Genomic DNA, 22,642 nt, shown 5'->3' with positions numbered 1-22,642 from the left:
CTCAGGCACAGGACACTCCAAAATGGGAGGACCCTGAGGGAACATGGTGCTGATGTGCATGGTACCAGCAGTCCTGGGCTGCCCAACGGGGTACAAGTGGCAGCCTAGAAGCCAAGTATCCCTGCTTGGTTAATCTAAAAATAAACAGAAAGGCAACAAAAATCTATGTTTCAATTACTGCACACAAGCTGTTCAAACAGCCAGCTCTGCACTGGAGATGTGAACTTGTCAACGGAGGCCGCCTCGTTTGCATGCTTGGGTGGTGATAAAGCTCAACCTCGCAACAGGCTGCCCTCTGCTCTCGGCCGCTGCTTTTTTTTTTTTTTTAATTTAATTAAAAACATGGACATAGAATCAAGACAATGAAAAATATGAGGCAAATATATCAGAGTGGCAGCTCCCAACACAAAGACAAAGAAGGCTCTGTGGGCTGACACAAACCTGGCATTGGGCAGGAGGGTAGACAGAACATGGGGTCAGTGACCAGGACAGAGAATGAAAATCTCTCCCTAGTGACCCCAAACTCTCCTCCTCTGGGACTGGCTACAGGCCCTGAAGTACCTGGGCATTGGACCCTTAAAGCCAAAGTAATAGCCTTTTGGGGGGTCGTTTTCTGTCAAGGGGAGGGACCTCAGTAGGTTACAGGACTAGCAGACAAAGCCAGGCTTCTGTCCCCAGCCACATTACCCTTCCTCACTCATGTGCAGCCTTCACATGACCTAAGATATAGTCTCCTCTACTATACTACCTTGAAGCTCCAGGGTAGAATAGAACAGAGCCACCCTGCCTGCTCTAGCCATGGCTGACTGCTCCCTCCCCTGCAGTGTGTAAATGTTCCCAGTCTTCCACCTGTGTTGTGCTCCAAAGCAGTACCAACCCTGCAGGCAAGCTCTGGCAGGACCTTGTTCTTACCTGCCCCTCAAGGTGTCTTGCACTGAGCAGATACAATGGGGAAAGAAGCAGAGCAAAGGACAGTGCATGGATTCACCCAAGCACATGCCTAGGGATTTGAGTGGGAGGGAAAGGATACAAGGTCCTGATTCATGGAAGACTATTTAGACCATGTTATCCAAGAGGCATTTGTGTATGCAGGACACCTCTGCCCCAGGTCCCACCAGAGAAAGAAGCCTAGAAAACCAGGAGCTTGCACTTAGCTCTAGTGAAGTTTCCACAAATCCTGCGTGCTGAAGTGACTGTCGGTTCCACATTCACTCTGGACGGGGATTTTAATGTCCCCAGCCCTCGAAGCAATTCTGCAGCCATCAGCCCAGACACTAGTTACTTGGTGAAATAAAAGAGCAGTCGAGTCACTCCCAAGGAAGATAATATCCTGTCACAGGCAGTATGATCTGCCGGCCATGTGACGGCCGTTCCCTAATGTTTCCAAATAGACTTTTGAATAGACTCTTGTCTAGAAGAAAGCAAATTGCAAGAGCATTTTTGGCAGCCAAATAGAGCGCACGCATCAGTCTTTCTTCTCTGCAACCCGCTGCTGGGTCTGGCTCCAGGCACCGAGTAGGATCCATTCATCAGCCTGGGTCACTGATGAACACCATTTCCTGTGAAGCACAAGCTCGTTGAATTAGTCAATTCTGCAAGATTCGGAATAATCAGGCGTGCCTGAGAGGCGGCCAGGAGCGAGTGGGAGGCCCACTTGGAAGAGGAAAGTACCTGCAAAATCCAGCTCCAAAGACCTCGATCTGGGGGTTTGCAAGACTGTGGGAAAAACAGAGCTCCAATTTCAGGGTTTCTGTCCTCCACAAGGCTGCAGGAAGATAGAGGCAGAAGATGCCAAGATGGTTATTCATAATGAGAATTCTAGTTAATCCTCTCAGACTCACCATAGCTCCCTCATCGATCCTGGTGTTTACAAGCTCCTAATTTATACCAGCCTCCCATCTTCCCTCAGTTTACGCTGATATTATGTTGCTAACTGTCATTTCCAATATCTTTTTTATTTTTCATTATCACCATTATAATGATTTACACCAGAAGCAATAGCACAAATGCCTAGTCAATTAGTCCCATGAGACAAGTCTCTGAATCATGTGTGCTTTTAAAAAAAAAAAAAAAATCACTACATCAAAACCCACAGGCAGACTCTCTCAAAGCAAAGGTGCAGGCGGAAAGGGAGGGACTGGGAAGGCTTATTCTTCTAATATTGTTCATCTGAAACGGGCACTAGATGCAGCCTTTCTGAGACAGAGAGATTGCTTTTTTTGCACAAGAAATTGGGCCTAGAAAACGAATCGGTGGCATTTTTCCCCAAACCTATCATCAGAAAAGCATTTTGTACATTTGTCATTTTAGGTCATATATTAAGCCCTGTAATTACGGAACACGGGTTTTCCCAAAAGTACCTCTGCCCTTCCCCACCCCACAAGGCCATCCAGCATATTGAAGCCTGGGTCCTAGGACACAATCACAGACTGCTAACCCAACCAGATCATGAGCTGGTGTGTTCAAACTGTAACCTGTTAAAAATGCAATTCTTAGGCAGTGGTGTTGGGGAAAGGCCTGAGATTCTGTATTTCTAACAAGCATCCCAGTCATAGAAGGTTACTGGCCCACTGACCAACTCTTTGAAGAAGAAGAAGAAAGAAGAAGAAAGGAGGAGGAGGAGGAGGAGGAGGAGGAGGAGGAGGAGGAGGAGGACAGCGACGACGACGACGACTGAGGCCCCTATTTCTAGCCATAGGCTTCCTCCTCTTTCTGGCTCATAAAATTCCAAGATCAGTGATGCTTCCCTGCTTGCACTATCAGGCAGCTGTGAAGAAAATGTGTTGGTGGCTTTGAAAGAAACTTGTGGAGAAGATGGGGCCAATGTCCTGTGGTTTGTCACAAATTCTGTCTTGTGGTGGATCACCACATCTTATTTCTGTTGCGTCACTGAAACTTTGTAGTCTTTGCCCAGTACCTCCTTGTTTAAATGCTCATAGTAAAACAGGAAGAAAAGGGAGACATGGATGTGATAGGTACTTTAGTGGCTTGGGTAGCTGTGACAGTTTGATGGTTTCCAGGGTACATATTTATCTCTGATCACAATAGGTTGTGTACATTAAATATCGATAGTTCTTTGTATGTCAGTCATGCTTCAATATAGCAATTTAAAGCAATGAGACCCTCGTGAAGGTCAGAGATACAGACCCATAAGTCCAGACTGCTGGTGTTGTAACCCATTGGGCATTTAACCCAGGGCTACCTTTCTACTCCCTAGGGCATGTCTCACCTGCCACCAGCTGCTAAGAAAGCTCTCAGTTCACTGGACAGGCTGGGGCCTGGGAAATTCCTGTAGGCTTAGCTGGATTTGGAGAAAACAGCTTCCAGTCTTCTTTAAACAATAGACACAACCCTAAATCTCTCTTTTACACCTGGGGTATAGGAGTAGACACAGAGGTCAGTAGTCATGGCTCTGGTTTCCAAGTGGATTTGTTGGCATCTCTGACTGCCTATTCCCTCCATCCTTGAGGGCCTAAGGGAGGCTGCTTAGCTGGATTCAGATCCTGGCACCTAGAGCAGAGCTTGCTGGAACCTTCTGACTGTTAAGCCCCAGGACTAGGCTGAGCCATTCCAGCCTGGTACCAGGTCAATCAGTCTCCACATGGGTTTTAGTGGATGCCACTCCTGATAATGGAGTGGCAGGTGATCACCAGGACAGAGGAGAGGGGGCCACACAAGGCCCTTCTTAGTTGGACAAAGCATGGTGGAAGAAGTCCCTTTCAGAACAGAGGTGACACAAGACAGCAATACCATGTTCAGTTTACCTGAGGCTGATATTTTAAGGAAAGGAACTGAAAATGTAACTATTCCTCAGGTTCCTCACCCTGCAAGATAAGAGAGGCTAGTGCCAGCCTGTGATGCCAGGGAGCAGCTTTGGCTTCTGCTAACACAGTGGATTTATCTTGGCACCCATCCCAGTCAGGCATCTACACAGGACCCCTATGACCTATACAGTTTATGTCCATGTAGAGGCCCTGATATCTACTCTCCCTGGGGAACACCTTCCCCTTGGGGCAGTTTTGCAGGCCCAAGGACAGGGGTCTTGCATAGAGACAGAATCCAAAGAGTCACTTTGTTCAAGCTGTATTAGTGAAAGTGGGCCCCGAGGGCAAGGCTTTCTTAAATTTTGGTTCCAAGTGCCTCACTCATCTCTAAACCTTGTCCCTGCCCTACCTAGTGCTCTATACTAAAGAGCGCTTGTCACTTTAGTCCAGCAAGTATCTCCTAACTCCTACCCTTGGGTGCCGAGCCATGTATACCATCAGCTGCAAAGAAGGACAAAGAGAAAGGTGGCCCTGACCTCAAGGGTGGGGCCAGAATTTATATGGGAATTAGAGTTTGCCAGTCCATCCCTAAGGCATAAGCCTGGCCAGTCTGGATTCTGGCTCCAAGAACAGAGGACTGGCCAGAGAAAGCAGGAGGGGCCGATGTGAGGCCCACCCCAGCCCCAGGCAGAAGTGAATCTTATGAGTTACTAGGGGATGCTTGGTAGGGATAAAAGTCTGCCCGGGCTACATCAAGCTCAGGAAATATAGAAGCATTTCCCAAAGGCATCCCCAACTCCTGCAGACATCCACACCAAACTGGCTTCTCCTGAGGTACGTGGAGAATTCCTTTGTGTTTCATTTGCCAAGATGGTGCTCTGGCTGCTGTGTAATGTTTTATTCCAGAAGAAAGGCTAAAAGATGCAGAGAGGGAAACAAAAATAATAAAGATGGGCACAGGCTGTTCCAATCCACTTGGCAGCACGTCTCCCCCAAATGAGGCAATCATCCATTTTCCAATCGGGCCTGGATGTCCGTGGCTCATTCCTCAGCCAGCCATCTCAGCTCCCCGGTCTGGAGGCAGCACAGGCTCCCCTGCCTTCCTATGGATTAATCACGCCTTCGGGCCCTTGCAGCCGGCAGCCCACTCCTTCTGCGTGTCTTAATGATAAGAATGAGGAAAGGGTCATTAGCCACCTGTGATCCTGTGTGCTGTTTGTACACACTGTGCATGCTAATACACAAGGACCAGTGCCGACATCCAGAAAACACAGTGAGCCACTGGACACAGGCCACAGCCATCCTGCTTGTGTGTTAAGGTGGACACATCCTAGTCCCAAGCAGGACTCTCAGGGACCAGGGCCCTGGACTCAGGGACAGTGCCCTCTGAGCTGCAGCCCCACATGGACAACACACACACACACACACACACACACACACACACACACACACACACACACAATCACACAGCGCTACTCTTATATATTCTCTGAAGATTTTCACACACACACACACACACACACACACACACACACACACACAGTAGCACATGGCGATTCTTAATTATTTGCTGATGAATTATTCATGATGAAGGCTTTCCAGGCAAATCTGTATAGCAGAGCTGCTGATCCGGTATCTAGCAAGAATCTAACAGTGTCTAACAAGTGTCCAGGAGGTAGAGCTCAGCCACCAGCTGCTAAGACATCAGAGGGATGGCTAGGCACCAAGACTGAGGGTGGGTGTCAGTTGATTCCCTTCTAATGTCTATCCTCAGGCTCTGGGGTAGTCCAGGCCTTCTGAAAACTGTTGTGGTGTCCCTGAGCTACAGAGGGAAGTACATCCATCAAGGCATGTCTTGGGGCTAGTGACACTGTCTCTGATATCGTGGGCATTAGCTGAAGGTGATCAGTCTGTTGCCTCCTAGTGGCCCTGAGTGAGATCACCCTAACAGGATTGCCAGATGCCTAGCACAAAGGGTCTCAGTAACTGTGCAGACTTGCAGACACCAGACATCCATACGTGGAAGTCTACCAGTTCCTGCTGACCTTGATGCTGTAGGCTTGTTCTTCTCTACCCAAACTATGACTGCAACTATCCCATAGTAATTGAATCATCTGTCTATTCAGAGGCCCACAGGATATAGCCCTGGATCTTGGCAATAGTCCAGGGAAGGACCTATTTTCCAGAAGGAGAGAGCAGAGAAATGAAGGCTCTCAGGACAGCCAGTGGGTGAAGGTTTGGGAAGGGTAGAAGTCAAAGGCAAAGATTACTTACCTTTCTCAATCTGATCCTTGATGACACCTGTTATCTCCTCTCCTCTGGGGACAGGCCATTCCTCTTCTATGTCTGTATGTTCTAGATGCTCTGGCTTCTGGTAGTGCTGGTCACAGTGGGGGCTTGGTTCCACCTATCAACAGGAAGGAAACCACTGATTCCCATCAACCTCTAATGAAAGGGGAGCATGAAAGGAAGTAGGTTTGTGGAACTACTTAGGACCCCTCCCAGGTGGGGCATGCTTGCCTGCAGAACAGGCCTTTCACCCCTCCCAGAGAAGACTGTATGCTAATGACACCCTAAAGGTGGCCTTTGTGACTTCTCGGGGATCACCTGAACTTTACATTCTGCTTTTCCCAAAAGCTAGTCAATGTGACATGACTGCCTTTAGGGATGCTCAAAGACTTTGTTCTTGGATTTAGTGTGTTCCTGTGTGTTGAGACACCCATAACACAGGTAACTGTAGACTTCAGGCTGGATTACCAATGGATCAAAGACTAAACTTTCAGAGCAGCGCTTCGGCCCCTTAGGAGAACAACATGGCAACAAGCAGACCCCATTCTTCATTTGGCCCTTGTTCTATCAGGAGGCCTCTTTCCCTTCAAGAGAAAGAAGAGGTACATCAAAGAGAAGAGAATGGAAGCTTGAAGGCCTGGCCTGGCTTCCTGAGCTGTGTGCAGAGCCCAGGTTCCAACTCCTCTGAGGCTGGACCTGCTACTGAGAAGTAGTCTGTCTGTCCACATGTGGGCTGCCATGAAGATGCACTTGGAAAATCATGGAGGTGCATGCTTGTTCTAGAGTGGTGGACTCTATAAATGTGAAGCTTTGGTAAAGTAGAAAAAGGAGTTTCTCCCCACCACACCCGTAGGGAAGGACCCAGCTTTCTTCCCTCCTCTCTGGGCTCAGTGCCCCGTGATGGTTTAAAGTAGGGAAACAGTTTTGCTGTAAACGAGGTCCAGAGCCAAGTTACACACATCAAATGCTCACCACTGGGAGTCCTTTCAGTACTAACCTGGGGCCAGGACGAACTGTGGCCTCTACCTAGACCTGTGGATGACCTTCTTTTACTCACTGATAGACTTCCTCTTTTTTTTTTTTTTTTTTTTTTCTAAGACAGCATCTCAGTCTGTAGCCCTGGCTGGGAACTCACTATGTAGCCCAGGCTATACTCAAATTCATAGCAATTCTGCCTCCCTCTGCTGGGATTATAAGGCATAAACCACCACTCCCAGCTTGAGAGCTTTTCCATCACACTTGTGTGTCACAGGTGCTGACAAGGCAACTCCCCACCCAGGCATCAAGCCTGGATTCTCTATAACTTCCCCTTCTCACCAAAGGCGGCTGCTGCTCACACCCTCCCTTCTTGGTGCAGGGCACCGTGCCAGGCTCCACCAGTGCACAGGCAGCCTGCCAGGAAAGGGCGCTCCCTCAACAAGGAAGCATTTTTCTCTGTTTTGTCTGGAATTGCTTAACCAGTCTGGTCTGAGGCACCTTGTCCATTGCGGGCCTCCTTCCTCCTCACTTGCACTTCCTGTGCCTCCTGAAGTACCATCTAGGCACACGTGTATGCACACGAGACCTCTGTGACACGCTGGCTCTGCGCCCAGCAGGAAATACTTAAGTCGCCACCTCTGGAGCTGGCACTCTGCCGACTGGCTCAGAGTAAACTGTGCAATGCATTTCTTTCATTCGTTTGAAAGGGGAAATTAAACTGAGGAATGAGGTCTGGCCCAAAAGCTTGCATGCAAATAGTTGACCTTTGTTTTGAATACACTTAATGAGACTGAAACCAGATTGTGTGGCCTCCAGCTGCCCATGTCTCAACCTCCTCCCTGGCATTTGAAGGGCTGGGGGAGGTGGCAGCAAGCTGAGGATGGTAGAAGGTGTGCTTTGTGAGGTCTGGCTTTTCTCGTACAGACTATTATTGTGGGGCCTAGTACATGGTCCCTGAGTAGGCAGCCACATCCAAAGAGATCCTTTTGACATGATCCCAAGTCACTCTGCTGCCTGGAGACAATCTTGGTACAGAGGTGCTGGCCTCCCTTAGCGTCTGTGCCAGCTGGGAGAAAACGATTTCTCAGAGGCTATGAGGCTGTGTAGTGTGGGAATGTAGGGGCTGATTAAGTGTTTCAGTCAGGCCAATCTAGGCTGTGCAAGCTAACAAATGGACTGCCAGTGTCAGTATCTGAACACAGTACAGATTTAAGTCCCAGTCATACGAGACCTGATGCAGGTTGGGCAGTCTCTGCCAGGAAATAGCTATACCATCTGGAAGGTGTGAACTTCAAGGTTGCCAAGGCAGGCAAAGGGAACTGTGGAGTCATAGAAGATACTGGGGGGAGAGATAGCTCACTCGGTAAAGTGCTTGCCTCCCAACATGAAGACCTGAGTTCAATCCCCCTGCTGGGCATAGTGATGCTGGGCATAGTGATGCTGGGCACGATAATTAATGCTCCCTTGTAATCCCAGCCCTGGGGAGGCATAGACAGGAGCATGATCCCTGGGACTTGCTGGCCTAATTGGTGAGCTTCAGCCTGGTGAAAGAAGGGTCTCAAAGGAGGTGGATAGTATTCCTTAGAACAACACAGGAGGTTATCCTCTGATGTCCGTGTGCACACATACATATGGGCACTCAAACACACATGTACACCCACATACACATGAGCATGCACACACATGCATTAAGAAAAGAAGATATCTTTAATATTTTATTAAATTTATTTGTGTGTGTATATGTGCTCACACATGCCACAGAAGGTGTGGAGGACAGAGGACAGATTTCAGGAGTCAGTTCTCTCCTTCCACCATGCAGGACTAGGGGATTGAATTCAGGTCGTCAGGCTTGGCAGCAAGCGCCTTTACCTCCTGAGCCATCTGACTGGCCCAAAAGAAGATACTTTTCAAGAGCCAGGTCTGGAAGCCATCTTCAATGCCTACCAACTCTGTCTGACAAATCTACATGCACGGTCCCAACCCAACTGCCATGGCAACTGGGATAGGTCCTCCTAGGTGCTTAGAACGAGAACAGGGGACATGGTATGGTAAATATAATGCTTGGACTCTGCTCACTTAGGACCCAGACTAGGAAGTACTGCCCTAATCCTGAAGCCAATGACAAGAGCTCTACCTTGATAGATGAATTTGGGGAGACAAGAGCCCAAGCTCTGAGGTCCAGTGTAGTCTCACAATGCAAGTTCTCCTTCCAGAACTGCCCTTGGGCTCAAATCCTACTTACTGGAAAGGTAGGACATTATTTTACTCTAGCACCTCCTAACTGCCAGTCAGAAGACTCAAGAGTGGTGTCTGAGGTCTTCTCTTTCATGCAGATGTGTTTGTCCTGTGGAGAAATATTCAGCAATTAAGAAATAGTAAGTGCTGTTCACATATGTAGTAGATACATTCCATGCCACTCTGCACTAGGTGTTGTGGTTACCAAGATAACAAAGACCCAGCCCCTCTTGTCAATGAAAGTCATAATACTGGGATGGAGATAGGCACAGGATGCTCACCGGGTGGAGGGAACAGGGTCAGTACCATCCCCAGAAAGACCCTGTGCTGAGCTGAGTCAAACAGGCCTTGTCAAGGAAGAGGGTCAGAGGTCGTTTCCAGCAAAGGAACTTGTAAGTTTGGAGTCTGAGCTGAGAAAGAACACAAGGCCTTCAGAATCTAAAAGCATTTGGATGAGTGGGCTTTGCTTCTGCATAGGGACCGAAGGAGAGGATGCTACCACAGTAAGCCAGTTCAAGCCTTCCATGTCTTCTGGGCCACCAAGGAGAATTAGAGCCTGATTCTGAAGGATGAGGTCTAAGCTTTTAAATCAGGTGGGGAAGAGAAGGCTGTAGGATCATAAGTTTGAGGTCAGTCTAGGCTGCATAGACTTCTAGGCCAGCTTGAGCTATACAGAGTTCCAGGACAGCCTGGGCTGCATAGCAAGACCCTATCTCAAAATAAAGCTATAAGAAGGGTGTGATTACAGCCAGGAAGCTGAGCTGAGGTAGCTAATATGGACACATTGCATGCAGGGAGTGGCAGGCAGATGGGGGCAGATTTGAAAGCCTCTGAGACAAAAGAATGTCAGAGACCCCTGTAGAATACAGGGGCAGAGATGGTGAGACAGAGTGGCTAAGACAGGACATTCCTGAGAACGGGCATTTAGGGTAAAGAACAATGAACTCATTAGGGGACGTGCGACATGTAGGTACCTGGGGAGCAGCCAGGTGGTGTACGACAGGCTCCAGGAAGATTGGAGGGGGTATGCATGCTTGGATGAGACAGCTGGAAAAGTAGCCCTGGGTATCACAGATAAGAAGGGGCTATTGAATGAGCTTATCCAAGGAGAGTGTAAAGGTCTAGAAGGGGGGAGTTTATAACCCCAACGAGAGCTGGCTTCAAAAGCTGGGGAGCAGGGTGCCACAGAAGTCGGAGGCTGGACTCAAAGAGAGAGATCAGTACATCATGTGAGAGAAACAAGGGCATGAATGTGCGTTGGACAAAGGGGTCATCTGTGACCTCCATGGGAACAATTCCTCTGGGGCAGGCACATCAGAGATCACATGAGAACAGGTTCCAGGCCAAATAGGAGTCAGGAAAGTAGAACCAAGGTTAGACCATGAGTGTAGACCACTCTCTCATAAGCCTCCATTAGAAAGTATGAGTGGTAGCCAAGGAAGAAACAGCCTTTTTCCACTGTGTAATACTGAATCAATATTTTTAAAGAATGCAGTGACATTTTATAAATCTTGAGGCACAGGATGAACTGAACAGGAAATAGTCATCCAGCTTTTGCCAGTCAGCTCTGCCTCAGGTGGCTTAGCCCAGGCTGAAGGTGAGACTCGTGTGTTACCTGCTGGCCTTACAGAGGGAACAGTAGCTCCCAGAGCTGGGCCACAATATAAGCACATGGTAGCAGGTTGTCTGGGCTGGATACAGGCTGTGGCCCCCTGGCACTAGCCCTGGGCAATGGGGCAGATACTTTTAAAATAAGTGGCCTGTCCACCCACGAGCCAGCAGCTCTAGAGCTAGGCTGGCAGGAGAGGAAGGAACAGGAGTCCACAGCTCAGAGTGGAATTGGGTATAAAATGGAATGGGGCTGAAGTGAACCAAGTAGTCCCTAAGCCACATGGAGGTGGGTGTGAGGTACAGGGCAGAGCCTCACCTTCAACCACCTATCTGTGTCCTAGCCTAGCCATACTTCCCCCTGAATCCCCATCTCTGCCTCTCCGTGCCTTCTGCAGCCCTATTTCTTTCCTGACTGAAGTAGCTAGGCCCTGCCTGGGTAGAAGCCAGCCCTGTCACAGTGATGTGAGCAAGATGCAGTCCTCAGTGACTCAGAGGGCCCTTCCCATACCATGGTGCGTCTAGTCTCCATGACAACCCTGAAAGGCCTTCTGCTCAGATACTCAGGAAGCCGTGTGGGAGATCACGGGGGAACAGAGGGCAGAGTACACAGGTCCCGGAAGTGTACGGTTGAATTGTTGGGTTGGGGTTCTGAGGGATGACTTGACCCCTGGAAGCTAACATCTTTCAGAGGCATTGTAGCCTTTCTAACCTCTTTGTTCCCTGACCTCAGGGGACTACTTGTTCTCTGTGAGTCCTCTTGTCCATAAATTGGGGACCAACTGTGCATTGCCGCCCCTCACGGGTACTACAAGGAACAAATGAGATTTCAGTCAAGGTTGTGTCCACTGTAAAGTGAGTAACCATGTGGGTCGTGTGACCTGTGCTTGGAGAAAGCATGGCAGAGGGGCCTTTTATCACAGTGGGGCTGGGAAGCGATGCTGCCCCTACCATAATTAAGATGTGCACTTAATGTTGTTCAGGGTAGTGTGACATGGCAGAACAAAAAATTGCTACTGTTTTAACTGGGTTCAAATCCTGCTTGCTACATTCTGCCACATGATCCTGGACAAATCAGTTCTTTAAGAAGTGGGGCAGGTGAATGATGGAGGATTTGCTGACTTGCTCGAACTCTGAAATCAGCTCCTATTTGAAAACCCTTTACTGAACCCAGAGCCAGGGCTGAGTAGATGCTGCTGCTGGTGACCACCTCCCTGTAGCCAAATAGAGCTACTGTTTGTCTAAACCACCTGTGCTCTATGCTGGCAGGTCCGGGCTCTGGTTCCCTGTGAGAAGCCTCTGCGGCCCACCGAGATGTCCAGGCACCATAGTCGCTTCGAAAGAGATTACCGCGTGGGCTGGGACCGCCGTGAGTGGAGTGTCAATGGGACCCATGGGACCACCAGCATCTGCAGTGTCACATCTGGTGCTGGTGGTGGCACAGCCAGCAGCCTCAGTGCCCGACCAGGACTCCTGCCACTGCCAGTGGTACCCTCCCGGCTGCCCACACCCGCCACGGCACCTGCTCCCTGCACCACTGGCAGCAGTGAGGCCATCACCAGTCTCGTGGCCAGCTCTGCATCAGTGGTCACCAAGGTAAGATCTGGTGTCCTTTCTGGGAGGAACCTGGCAACAGCATAGACTCAGGCCTCCCCAGCCTATATTCCCCAGAGTCATGGTCTCCCTGGGGTCCTCATTTCAGAAGGTTAAAATGACCTTATTTGCTGGGAAGTCTCTATCTGTAACTAACTTATAGGATGACAAGCAGGTGCCAGAGGCCACTCACTGTCCTACACAATGCTGGTTGATTAAAACCTATGGAATAAGTGAAATAAGAGTGGGCCTCCTAGCTGGGTGTGGTGGCGCATGCCTTTAAGGAAGCAGAGGCAGGTGGATCTCTGTAAGTTCAGGGTTAGCCTGGTCTACATAGCAAGTTCCAGGTCAGCCAAGACTACATAGTGAGAGCCTGTCTCAAAATGAACAACAAAAGACTAGGACTCCTGGTTCCCTAAACAGAAGAGCTAAAAACTTACAGTTCCCCTGATGGGGCATCAGTGGGTGGGGTTTTCAGTCAGACCTGGCCCAGTTGTACTAGTGATGGGGGTCAAGAGCCCATCACTAATTCATCCCCATGCTGAGTGTTCCTACATCTACAGTCCCCTATGAGCTGCACAGCAAGCCTGTGAGGTCAGTGCACACACATGCCTGCTTGTTTGTCTAGGTTTCCCTGGTACTTCACAGTTCTAACAGTCCTTGCTGTTGCAAGGACCCAGGACTCATCCCAGCAGTTGGCTGCAGGGGCCTTATCTCCAGATCATTCTGAAAGAAGTGGCTCCAGAAGCCCCAGTAATGGGAGCAGAAGCTAGTCTATATAAAAGGGAATATGGAAATGGATCCACCAAGGCTCTTAGCTGGCTTCAGGATGAGCTGAGGGGCTCTGTAGCCCCTCTTGCTTGCTGTGCAGAGCCATTTCAGGCAGCCTGAGCCATGGAGGGACAGCTAGTGGCCAAATCAAGAAGCCCATTCAAACCATCAAACCCCTTGGTCAAGCAGAGACTCAGCAGCCTGCCTTTGTGTCTGCTAACCATTCAGAGCGACGTCCTAGGAACCTTCTTGGGGCCTGCGTGTGTGTGTGTGTGTGTATGTGTTCATGCATGTGTATGTATGTGCTATGTGTATGTGTCTGGTCTTTTCCTGCTTTCATAAAAGTTGCAGGAGAAATTAAAGGCAGGAAGCCCCAGGCAGGCCATTGTTAGGTGGCTGTGGTGGTGGACTGTGCACTCTAGGTGCTCTGTGCCTTTGTCTCTATGATTTTCAAAACTCCCTTTCAGCCCTGCTTCCCATTAATAACAGCACTGCTGGCCGCAGAGCCCGGCAGAGGCCCAAGACAATGGAGCTATTGGAGGCCAGCTTACGGCGCACTGACATCTTGCTGCAGTGCCTTATTGATTTTATTTTCCTGTTATGAAAACACCACCCCACCAAGGCAGGGAGGCAAAGAATGCCGGACAGGAGTAGCGATGGAGGATTATTTGGGTACACTGCCCCAGGCCAGCCAAATACATTCCTGCCCTGAGTGGCAGCCCTTGGCCTGCTCCAAATTGGTGACCCCTGCCCAGGGGTGCCTGCTGCCAGCCCTGCTGGCCACATTTGGCAGGCACTCTTCAAAGAGTTCTCTGGAGCTGACAGCCAGGACTCCAGGTAGGAGAGAGAGACTGGACCTTTAGGCCCACTTGATGGCTTCTATCCTCCGCTAGATGGATTCCTTGGTAGGGATGGTAATTGGTCTGCTTCTAGAGGTGTAACTTTAGTTCTGCCAGATGAGGGTCAGTGCCTATGGTTCTTTGCAGGGCTTCCCTACCATACCCTGGACACATGACACCTGGTTTGCTCCAAAGCAGCTCAATATTTACCAGCCCTGCCTGGCTAGGCCCCAAACGGAGGAAAAAAATAAGCCACAAACAGAAAAGAGCAGCTTGAACAACGACTGAGCCTCTGGCCAGCCAAAAGGGGGAGAGGGGCAAAAGTTCAGGCCTGTGAGGATAGCCACCTCTTTGGTATGTGACAACATGAGGATGAAATGCCATCTCCACTGTGGAAGGAGCTCAGTGTGGTTTCATACCTTAGGGGTTGACTAGGGCCCGGTTAGGCTCTGGGTTCTTTGGAGTGCTCCAAGAGAGTGGTGTGCAGGGGTTGGGTGAAGCAGTACCAAGACAGCAGCCTACAGTGCTTTCCACCAGTGCACTGGTCCAAGATGTGGGCCATGACACCTCCTGTCACTAGTCTAGCCTAGCTGCTGCTGGCCCAGAAACCTGTCCCCTCATCTTTATGATTGCCCCATGTCAAGACTGCAACAGACAGACAGGCCAAACCCAGGTGTCAGTAGTTTCCCTGCTTAGCCAGCAAGGTCTTCACCCAGCAGCCACTGAAGGGCTGGCCCTTCACCTTGGGAGCTCATGGGCCAGTGTATAATGAATGTGTGGCCAGACAAGCAAGTGTCTCTCCTGTTGGAGTTATTGGCAGAGGTGATACAATGGGGTTGACTCTGGAGACAGACTATCTAGATTTTAATTCCAATCAGCCTCTTGCCAAGTGACCCTGGACAAGATCAGGTGGTATCTTATTTGCTGGAGTTATTGTGAGGATTGTATACATGGAACCATGTATAAAGTACTCAGAACAGAACAGGTACTGGCTAGTGGTGAATCTTCTAGATACCTAGGTCACCTCCGCAGCACTCACTTCCAGGCATGATTCCTGGGACAAGGGCATCTCCCTGTGAGGACAGGTGTTCATTTCTAGCATCACCCAGAAAAAAGGAATCTCTTCAGATGAGACACAGGAGCTGGGCCCTGAGCAGATGGAGAAGGAAACTGAGTATTGGGATTCAAGGTGACTGGAAGGCAAGATGGAGCTGGGGGAGGAGAGAGAAAAGAGGCAGCGTCCAGGCCCTAAACCAAAGCTGAATCAGCACACCTGTCAAGGACGTGGTCAAGGGAGGGGATCTGAAAGCTTTTTGCAGGCCAGGAAGGGCCTTTCCTCAAAGGAAGGTTTGGGCCCTGCTCTCCCAGAAGGTGTGGAATAGAGAGAGCTACATGGAAGCAGGAGCAGGACCTGCTGAGTTCCTGATGCCCCAGGTGTGTTAAAGCTACTTGAACCCACCAACCTGGCCTTTGGTGGAGGGGACTGGAGCCACTGTGTATAAGCCAGGACCACCCTAGGAACCCAAGCATTCTGACATGGACACAAGGGTCAACAGTCAGGCCTCAGAGACATCCCTTTGACCAGACAAAGAACAAGTTGAACATCCCGTTCTCTGGGTACTAGGGGAATCCCCACCACCTTCCATGCCCAGAGGCCCAGTGCTAAGGTCAGCTCCTGCCCAGCCAGTCAAAGCCTTCACGTAGAAAGACACTCCCAGAGACTGGTTAGCAAGATGAGGACAATTCTTTCTGTCACTGCTGCCTTCAGGGCCAAGTTAATTTTTCTGTTTCTTCATTTGTTCATGGCCTAAAGATTTCCCACACATTTTGATGAAAGGCCAGTTGGATAAACATGGATTCCTGAGACACCAGGAGGGTCCAGGGGCCTACTCACTCCTACCCCCCAAAACATAGGCATTTCTCTCCAACCTCCAGAACACGAATTGCCAGAGCCCAAGATGAGCTGGAGCCTACCTGCCCAGCCCTATTTTTTTGTAGCTCAGAATAGTGAAGCTCAGGGGGGAAAAAAATGCAACATATCTATTTACCAAGGCCAACGATGAATTAAAATCTGAACCTGCCTGGGCCAGTGCTCTCCACCCAGGCTACCTGGCAGCATCTATTCACCATGGAAACCATGATTGCAACACAGGGAAACAGCCTTCCCATCTCCAGCCCACCTAGTGACCACAAACTCTGAATTTCAGCCCAGAAAATGGGCATGTTTGCTTCCCATGTTTCCTTCTCATAGAAGGAAAGCATAAGTGAAAGATTATGTGGATTCACACTGCATAGCTGATGAGAGCTTCAGGCTCTTGGGTCACACAGACTAGAACTGAATCCTAGCTCTGCTGATGAGGAGCTGAGCTTTGTTTTTTGTTGTTGTTGTTTTGTTTTTTGTCTTTTTGAGACAGGGTCTCCCTGTAGCCCCAGCTGGCCTGGAACTCACTATGTAGACCAGGCTGGCCTTGAACTCAGAGATCTGCCTGCCTCTACCTCCTGAATGCTGGGACTAAAGGTGTGTGCCACCATGCCTGGCTGAGCTTTGTTTTTTGATCTATAAAGTGGAAATGATAATAGCATTTTTGACATAAGGATTATGTAAAGTAATATGTATATAAAACCCTAAAACAGCATGTTACCGGGTAAGCTACTCAAACAAAGTTAATGCTGAAGGCAGGGACCATGGTTCAGTTGGTAAAATGCCTACAAAGTTCAAGCATGAGGACCTGAGTTTGGATCCCCAGCACCTACATAAAAAGCCAGACACAGTGGCACATGTCTATAATCCCAGAGCTAGGGAGGCAGAGACAGGAGGATCCCTGGGGCTTGCTCACCAGCCAGTCTAGCCTGATCAGTGAGCTCCAGATTCAGTGAGAAAACTATGTCTCAGAAAATTAGGTGGAGAGTGACTAAGGAAGACACCTGGTGTCAACTTCTAACCTCTGCTAACATACACATATGTACACAAAAGTTAAACTAGCAATTAGGTCTGTGTGAGAATCTGTTCATTTGGGGGGAGGACAGCCTGGTGGTTGATGCTTAGAGAGTCGATGAGCTGTCCCATCCCCCGCTGATGTGGCAGGAGGTAAAACTGAAGAGCTGGGACAGTATCCAGTTCCTGTTCCCACTAGCTTCCTGGGAGCTAGGGGAAGGACCTGCTGAGGCAGAAGTGTGGCTCCATGCCAGGCTTGTTTGTGGGAATGGAAAGGAGGCACCAATGCCCCGCAGTTGCTGCTGCATGAAATTTAAATTATTCTCAGCAAACCTGCTTGACAGTTGAAACAGAAAAGGGACGGCTTCATAAAATACAATTCTGTTCCTGAAAGGATGGACTGGAGAATCCTCACAGACGCCTCCAAAATGAATGTACGAGGGCTCTTTCTCCTCGTGGTCAGGGGCACTCAGGCCGAAACATTCCCATCACCCCTAGGAGCTCAGCCTTCGAACGTAAATCTAGCTAAGAGACCGCAATGTAGCCTGTGTCAGAGGCCTAAGGAAAGCTGAGAGGGCCCAGGAAATCAGTGCCCAGAGCACCAAACACCTGGAGGTTTGACAGTTATGAACTATAGAGGCTGTCAGGGCTGGAAACTGCTCATCATGAACAATCTTATCTGCACAGAGGTGCACCTCAGCTTCTTGGGGAATGTTCCTCTTAAAGGAGGTTGATCTGGGGTCTCCATGGGGATCCTGCAAACAACCATCAAGCCGGATGTGCAGCCCCTGCTGTCTTGTGGGTCTGGGATCCCTGAAAGAATGAAGGATCTTTCTTAGGTCTCCAGTCTCCTGTATTCACACTAGAAATCAAGACTACAGAGCAGGATGGCTTGGTAGAATGACTCCAACCCTAGTCACAGAGCATTTCCAGACTGTGGGTGATTTTTATCCCGAAGGCTGTGACTTGTTTCACCAACAAGTATTTGTAATTTCCCTTGTGATAAATTATTAGACCTGATAAACCATTGTGAGACAGTTTGTGCATGCTTGTACTAAGCTAATGGCTTTTGCCTGAACCCTAAGTCCCACTTAAAGTGTGGCTTCTATCTTCATCAACTTAAAACCCATCTGTCAGTCACAAAGTGCATGCAGAAATGAAAAATGTCACATCTCCAAGCACCCATTTTAAGGCCAGCCTTTTGGGAAGGGCAAACCTGAGTGGCTTGAACTTCAATTTCTGACTGAGGCTGGAGAAGAGTATATGTTCTGCCACATTTGTAAGAAATAAGCTGTAAGTCAGGACAAAAAGCAATAAAGAATTACAAAGTAAAGATGTCAGAAGATACCATGGGCAGGAGCCCCAAGGTATACAAGTTAGTTTTGTTGCAAAACAATCACCCTCAGACTTTGTGGTTTAACATTATGACAGTTCTGTGGGTAAGTAGATAGGTTCTGGTCTGGGCTCACTCAGCTGCCCAACTCTGTCTTTTTTTTTTTTTTTTTTCCTGTGATCAACTGTGGACTGACTAGTGATCAGATTGTCTGGCTAGTGATCAGATTGTCTCACCCACACATCTATGGTTGATAGACAGTCAATCAGGGACCCTTGTTTCCTTGAATGGCCTCCATCTGACTGGCTGTCTCATTCACGTGGTGGTTTGAGTTTCCAGAGCAGCAAGAAGGTAAAGCCAATGCACAGGTGCTTTTCTAGCCTTGGCTTGAAGCATGTTGACTGAAATTCCATCAGTCAAAGTAAGTGACATCATCAAGTCAGATTCCAAGAGAGAGGGAGAGACACTACAACACCACATTGCCAAGGGTGGGTATCATAGATGGGGCAGATCTGGAGTTATTTTTTTTCTTACACACCCTGGGACTCTAGCACATTTGCTTAGGCACAGTTATATGCCTTTCAACTTCTAGCCAAGACTTTTGTGCCCCAAGTAGAAAAAGGATCCACCTTCTACTCTGACCACCGAGCCTAAGGTAGGGGATCAGTATAAGATACCCAAAGACTTGGACACTGCAGTGTTCCATCCCATCTACACAGAGTACCACTGGAGAGACTTCAGACACCCAGAAAGGACTGCAATGTTAAGAAGCCTGGCACTCTGGCCCCCAGGAACCTTGAAGGTACACTTATCTCATGAGTTCACAGTTGGCCAAGACTTTGCCCTTGGTCTTGAAAACCATACTTGACCCTGTCACTGCCTCAGAGTTGTGAACCATATTTGATCATATCACTGCCTCAGAGTTATGCTGTCCCCAGGACAAGCACAAAGATAGATGCTAACCTACTGATCCTAGGGTTTTATTGTTGTTTTGTTTGATTAGTTCTGTTTTTTTGGTAGGATCTCAGTCTATAATCCAAGCTACCCTAAATCTCACTACGTGGCTCAGACTGGCTTCAAGCTCATGATAACCCTCCTGCCTTGGCCTCATGAGTGCTAGAATTACATGCATGTGCCTCTGTGCCATGTCTGCTAATTTGAAGTAGAATAAAAATCACCCCAAGGAGATGCCCTTCTTGGGAGTCTCCCTGTGAAAATCCACATAAGCAAACAAATCCTTTTGGGAAGACTATGGGAGGAGGCTGAAATCAGGAAAGGGAGCCAGCAATGTGACTCAAATATTCAGTAGCCCCAGGAAGGATGCCTCCTTCTCCCTATTAGAATAAAACCAGCATACCCCCCCCAAGTCCTCAGAAGGGTCCCTTCTTACATTTTGTGAAGAACATCGTTCAAGATCAATATAAATCTACTTATTCAGTTGTAATGGCTTTCAGTTTCATTTAATTACTCATCTTGCAATTAAACATTTTTTTCCTGCACAAGGACAGTATTTTAGCTCGTTATGGATACATACACTTTGAAGAACTAGCCTGGAAGTCTCACCACTGCTTGCAACATTGATGTTTTTTTCACAGGGAAAGTATGTTGCAAAATCTAAACAGCCAAATCACAAAGGAACTTTCAGAGTCCAGCCCATTTGTTAAGAGAAGCTGCCTACAGTGCCAAAAATAACCCAGAGAAATAAATATCAGACTAGCTTTGGATACTTCCAGGTCATTTCTTCTCTACCAGCCCCACAGTTCTCTCAATTTCAGAATGGGAAGTGTCCCTTGGGGCTCCTGTGAGGGACCCTTATGTGCAGGAGATCACCAGTCCTTTTCAACACTCTACCATGAAAGTTTAGGAGAATTCCATGTACACTCCAGTGCATGGCATGTTGAGTGTTTTTGTGAATTCATCTCTGGAACCCATGAGCCAGAAATTCATTTTCCTCTCGTAAATAAGGAACCCTGAGAACTAAGCAAGACATGTGGGTACGGCATCGGGATATATGGAAGACCCCCTCCTCTGCTTCCTGGAGAATGTAGGTAAATACCTTTGTACCCTCAGCACCATGAGAAGGGGGCCACAGAGCTGAGGCTGGAGCAAGGTACATATGTGGGGGTAGAGGTCAGGTCCCTGCACCTGCCTCCCATGACTTGAACTGTTGGCAGCTGGCTACCACCCACCTTAGAGAATTACTCTTATTGGCCACCTGGACCTGCTCCTGAGGCTCAGTTGTCTCAGGTTACTGGGTCCCCTTGTCCCTGTTTTGTCATCAGGGAGCTTCAGGTTGGCCCTGTTTCCCATTAGCAGTAAAGAGTGAACCAGATCTTCTTAATACTGAAGATGATGGCTTTGAGAAGACTCGCCAGTGCTCCCAGTGTATCACCCAGTCCTGGGCCACAGCACTGACATTTCTGTGGTCATCTCCACAGTTCTAGAATGGCATCTGACTTGCGGTGACCCTGAGGAGGAGACCCTCTGAGCAGAGTCATCTGACTGAGCACCAGACTGGCACAGAACATGATCTCAATTCTTGAAGTATTACTTAAAGAGTTCCTGTTTAGATCAGAAGTGGCCCTCAGGCAGGGAAGGGAATGGGACTAGGGACAGGGTAACTAGAAGCTGTGGTGAGGGAATTGGCAGAGTTAAAAAAATGCCAGACCTGAAAATGCCTTATCTATGGCAGGTGCCACTGGTCCATTCTTGCTATATCTTCCTTCCTACCTAATTGTGACTCCCACAAGCTCAGTATCCACAGCCCAGGTCTGAGGACAGCAAACCCTCGTCCCAGCTGGGATTGAAATGATTCTAAAGTGAGTGTGGTGATCCTGTTGTCCCTGCCCATCACTGGTTTCCAAAAAGTCATGTGACCCAATTCTGGCCAACAGATCATAGGATAGTCCTGCCTGAGGACTTCTGGGAGAGCTTTTCTTACTTCTAAGGAAGGATCACAAGAAAAATAACTTTCTCCTCTGGGCCTTTTCATTTCTGTATGTGATATCTGGAACTACTGTGGCTGTTATGCTATGAGCCTGAAGACGGAGCCAGCATGGAAGGAATGGAAAACAGCAGGAGCAATCCAGAAACATGACATTGGAAGCAGGGTGCCACATCCCTTGGGGTTCTCATATATTAATACATGAGGTAAAAATAAATAAATGGAAACTACCCTCCACTATAAGGACAGCTTACAAGCAATAACCAGGTATGCGCCCTTCCATCCCCTAGACTTCACCTGGCTCCTAGACTCGCTGAAATGGCTCCAGGGGCTGCTGTGAGCACCCTCTCCTTATCCACCCATGAGCACTTGAGGCTACATACAGAAAGTCTGCTGTCTGATACTTCCCTGAATGCCAACCCCACAGCATGGGGGGTTCACTGCTTCACTCCTGTGCTTTCAGAGGATCTGCTTCTGTCTGAAGAAAATCCCCTAGCACACCAGATTCTTGAGCCACAAGACCATGGGGAAGCTTCATCCATGCACACACACCCACTCTAGCCAGATCACAATTCCCTGATTGTATGAAGGTGTCTTACCACTCTCTCTTCCTAGAATGGTCTTTTTTTTTTTTTCACTTGTCTGCCCTGAGGAACTCCTGTTCATCCTACAACTGACAGCCTAAATGTGATCACATCTGTGGTGGGGAAAATTGCTATTATATCTCTCATTCCCATAAAGTCATAGGACTTTTGCTATGGTCCTATTAGAATAGGTGTGATGGCATATGGTACATATCCAGTGATTCATCTGTCTCCCTACTAAGCATAAGCTCCAGGTGAGGCTCAGCACATAGAGGTTCTCAATACCTGTGAAGACAGAATGGATTTATATGTACATTTATTTATTTATTTATATGCCTCTACAGCTTCGGCTAGGGAGGATGGATGCTTTTGATATCATCTTTACCTATCTACTAATTGAGCCATCCCTACCAAATGAATAATAATTTCTGGGGCTGCCCATGATGAGGATGAGGAAGGCAGGACCCACATGGTAAGCCCCTCTTGGCTCACTGTTGGAACCTGTCCAGGTGATGAGGTGAGGTTGGCAGTATGGATTTTACAGCATCCAACCATCTGCTTTCTTTAGGTCCCGCATCTCTTCCCATCTCACCCACATCATTTGGAGTCCTGGCATCTCAACCTTTTCCTTCAAACATTTACATTTTCTCCAGATGTTTCTCCTACTTGCCTGCAGTTTATTGCAGCTTTTTGGAAAAAAGTGTGTGTATGTGTTATATGTGATGTATATGTGTGTGCATACATATTCCTGTGTGAGTGCAGGTGCACA

The 22,642-nt window shown here is 48.5% G+C and overlaps 1 protein-coding gene across 2 annotated transcripts in view; it reads left to right on the top strand.

Annotated features, from left to right (window-relative positions):
- The window catches only part of Klhl29 (kelch like family member 29), a 306,193-nt gene that overhangs the window by 154,910 nt on the left and 128,641 nt on the right, over positions 1-22,642 (top strand). For both annotated transcript variants that reach the window (XM_008848872.2, XM_029553969.1), the window contains one exon: positions 12,144-12,470. In XM_008848872.2, coding sequence (XP_008847094.1) covers positions 12,189-12,470 — 282 coding nt within the window. In that variant the 5' untranslated portion in view covers positions 12,144-12,188. The remainder of the gene's footprint in view (positions 1-12,143; positions 12,471-22,642) is intronic.

This window comes from Nannospalax galili, unplaced genomic scaffold (genome assembly GCF_000622305.1).
Source record: "Nannospalax galili isolate Female #2095 unplaced genomic scaffold, S.galili_v1.0 scaffold1191, whole genome shotgun sequence".
NCBI classification, from domain to species: Eukaryota; Metazoa; Chordata; class Mammalia; order Rodentia; family Spalacidae; genus Nannospalax; species Nannospalax galili.
This window is presented reverse-complemented; position numbering and strand designations above follow the sequence as displayed.